General features: G+C 35.9%; 1 protein-coding gene across 3 annotated transcripts in view; it reads left to right on the forward strand.

Annotated features, from left to right (window-relative positions):
- The window catches only part of LOC115241446 (peroxidasin-like), a 10,497-nt gene that overhangs the window by 1,461 nt on the left and 5,184 nt on the right, over positions 1–3,852 (forward strand). For all 3 annotated transcript variants that reach the window (XR_003884900.1, XM_029817209.1, XM_029817210.1), the window contains exon 2: positions 2,790–3,561. Coding sequence is in view for 2 of the 3 variants with exons in the window: in XM_029817209.1 (XP_029673069.1) it covers positions 2,790–3,561 (772 nt within the window). In the remaining variant the exon portion in view is untranslated. The remainder of the gene's footprint in view (positions 1–2,789; positions 3,562–3,852) is intronic.

Consider the following 3,852-nt stretch of genomic DNA (forward strand, 5'->3'; position numbering starts at 1 on the left):
TATATATATATAATTTCAATAAAATATATTTATTTTGTTTCAATTAATTTATATTAGTTGTTAGATAATAAATAATTAAAAACAGATAATTTATAGTAATAAAGAAAAAATATATTCTTTGGAAATTCGAATAATTTGTTAATTACGTGAGTGATCAAAAATTATTAAGAAGAGCGAGAATCTCTCTCGAAATTATGCGCGAAAAATTTAAAATTCAGTCTACCGATCAATAACAGCTCATTATTATTTAAAAGAACAATACATAACTGAATATTTTCCTAGTATAAGTTTCGTAAGATTATTATTTGTTTCAAAACCAAGGGTTGATTAAGCGCGCGAGATGTTACATATCGAGTAATTAGCTCATACGTTCTATCCCAACGATCGTAAACAGTGAAACGGCAACGTTATGAAACTTTGCGAATGAGAATGTCTTGGCGTCTTTGGTCTTATGTCTTGGCATAATGATTTGCATACACGAAGTCAGATACGTTTCTCTTAGCTCATTATTTCATCACAGGTTAACGATTAAGTTATACAGAACTGTTCAAGTCAACAATTGATGCGCAATGTCATCGTGTGGGCGGCACGAAACTAATTGTTTTATAATTATTGTAATCAATTACATAGCTATATACTATGTTGGTAGAGCTTTACATTGCATACTTTTACTCTGCGTACGTAATACAATATATCTAGATTACAATTTTATATAGTTATCTGATAATTATATATTATTTGAAGGTAATTATGTGTGAAGATTAAGAACATCAATCATGATTTTCACATTCTAAGGAAATGAGAAAGTGTACGTGGTATCCAAAGCTTACCATGCAATCTAAATATACATCAGTCACAATAGTATAATATCTGACCAAACATGAATACCAAAAATAATATTTTCGCGATTATCGATGTATATTAAATCGAGATATTTAAAGACTTTGGTAAATTGGTCTGCAAACTTAATATAAAAGGATAAGAAATTTTCTTCTCTAATTTAACATATAGAAATATAGAAACTTTTAAGTTTCAACAATTAAAAATTTAAGTAATAAGAGAAGTAATGCATTTAATGATTTCTCCCTTTTTCTCTTTTTTTTTTTTTTAGATGTGTGTATGGCTGATTATTATGAAAAGAATATATCATGCCAGTCATGCTGTAATGCAATGTAATTGTACGTAATTTATCTTGTCGCTTCTATCGATTCTTCAATCACCGCAAATCTTCCTCACGCTCATAAAATACATGCTCGTGTTCCAACAACATCAAAGTTCCGGGTCGATAAGGAGATTAACGGTGCAGAGATAATCGGTTGAGAGTGATCGATCCGCGTGTGCCGAAGTGATTGTTTCCATCGATTCACGCGAACGCTAATCATGGGAATAAAGAAGATTACGTAAAGCAACACACAAAAGAATCAGGAAAGATCTTAAATGTCAGCTCCATTCGACCTCCTCCTGAGGTCGTTTATATCTATTTCGACCTTATGCTACATCGAAAAAAATGGCATGGTCCCAATCGAGAACCGGTATTAGATGCCCGAGTTGATGAATGAATTTGTTACGGTAAACGCAACTAAGAACAATACTTCTAATGTAGCGAGACGAAATGCCATTAAATAGACAAGGTCTCTCGCAATTCATTGCGATGGTGTGATAAATTACGAAATTACGTGTTTATGTTCTATTCAATATCAGTTTTACTGCCACGTACAATCAAATTATGCGAAATTTCTCTTGTTCCTAAATCCTCTGCTATAAACTCGGCTATGTTATGTATATATATTTAAGAGGATGCCGGACCGTCCTGTTTTACCGGCCATAATAATTATATATTTGCTTAATATAAGGGTTTTGCGGTGTGTACGTGTAAAATAGGATACCTCTCCACTCGGAAATGCATGAAGGAATATAAGTGAACGTTTGAAAATGTATTTGAAAGCCTAGTGAGAAACATTTCGGTGTGCAAAATGTTGCATAGTAAAATCTTTTTTATAAAGCTTCTAAACTCACTTCTCGAAGTTCACTAATACTTTTTGATAAAATGCCGAGTGCGGAGTTCACTTGTTAGGCACGTGCAGGTTGCAGGTTTTTTATATTAAGTAAATGTTGACTGCAGAAGCCGATAACAAAACTGTAATTTTTTAATTTTTTTTCACTTTTCATATGAAATCATAAACCCCGCACTCCGTTATTATGTATACTTTAATTATGGAAAAGGATTTGTTGATATCTATAATCAACAAAAATATTTTGCAATCCTACTAATATTCGCATTCTGTCGGTATCCGGCATCCTCTTAATCTTTCAATTTTATCGAAATTTATATATCTTTAACATGGTTAAAATATATAAAATATGTAACATTTTACTAATGGGAAGATAAATCAAGTCTGGTTTATAATCTGGGTCAATAGAGATCAATGCAACGTGATCTTAAAATTTGCGCGAGTCTGCAGCAGATAATGTAGTAAAGATGCTTTTATTCACATTTTTTTTTGCAATGCGGATACACAAGTGCACGATCATCTTTACGATGTACAACCCTATAATTATGTTTCCAATGATTGTATCGCATCATTGCTAAATTAAATAATACTGCAATCATTGAAGCTGCATAACGATTATTGGGTAACAATGCAGTTGTATTATATGGGATATAAGTGCATTCTCACACAAGAGCGCATCTCGATTCGAAAGCGTTCACCGCGACGGTACTCGTTGGCACTAAGCTATGCATAGATAAGTGGGTGTTTTCTATCTTTAGATTCCTTACCGATTCACAGATTCCTCGCTCTAATGACACTTGCCGGAGCTACGACCTTGCCACCCAGGATGCTGCAGGATCTAGGTAAGCGTACGAAACTCTCTATGGAGAGATATAGCCAAGCGGAACGGACGATCATGAACTCGCAGACGCATCTCAGCCGGGACTCGCCATCCTGGTTCTTTGGCGCATCTCACGAGATGACCGAGGGCGCTCAAAATCTCTCGAGGAAAGCTCTGCAAATCGAGACGATGGCGGTAATGCTCGTAGAGGCGTTTAATATGTCATCGGAACAGGCGTCCTTGTTACTGCCGACGGTGGCAGCCATCCTTTGTCCCGACTCGCCCAGCTTCCTACGAGTGATGTCTGAGTGTAAGAAGACGGATGTCCGTTACAGGACACACACGGGTCGATGCAACAACCCGTTGCATCCGACTTGGGGAGCAGCGTTGGAGGCTTACGTGAGATTTTTACGACCAGAGTACGAGGATGGTGTTTCCCTGCCCCGCACGAAGCTACCGAGTGCAAGGGAAGTTTCCTCGAAAATACATTCCGGTGGATTGGACCTTAAACATCCTCATTTAATGGCGCTCACCGCGCTTTTTGGTCAATTCCTCACTCACGATTTAGCACATACACCCAGAATGGAATTGCCGGACGGCACTAGGCTCAAGTGTTGCAATGTTGATTACGAGAATTTTCATCCTGAGTGCTTCCCGATCCGCGCGGAGCAGCCGGTCGGTTGTATGGAATATTCGAGATCGGCACCGCATCCAGGAAATTCGTTACACGTAATTGAATAAAATTTCTTATATTTGTGAAATCGCTTAGAGATATCAATCCCTGTGATTTATTCACTTTATTGTGCAAGAACTTTGAGAGATCCAATATCTTTTAAGATATACGCAAGAATTGTCATCATTATTAGTTTGAAAGAGCGCGTGCTAATAGTATTTTAGTTACTGAAAAAATATAAATTAGCTATTCAAAAACTGAATATAAATATTCTTTATCATAAAGATAATAAACGAAAAAATAGAAAAGTAAGAACTTCGTCATTACAGATTGTAATTATATATATA

This window comes from Formica exsecta, unplaced genomic scaffold (assembly GCF_003651465.1).
Source record: "Formica exsecta isolate Colony F162 unplaced genomic scaffold, ASM365146v1 scaffold489, whole genome shotgun sequence".
In the NCBI taxonomy this organism is placed as follows: Eukaryota; Metazoa; Arthropoda; class Insecta; order Hymenoptera; family Formicidae; genus Formica; species Formica exsecta.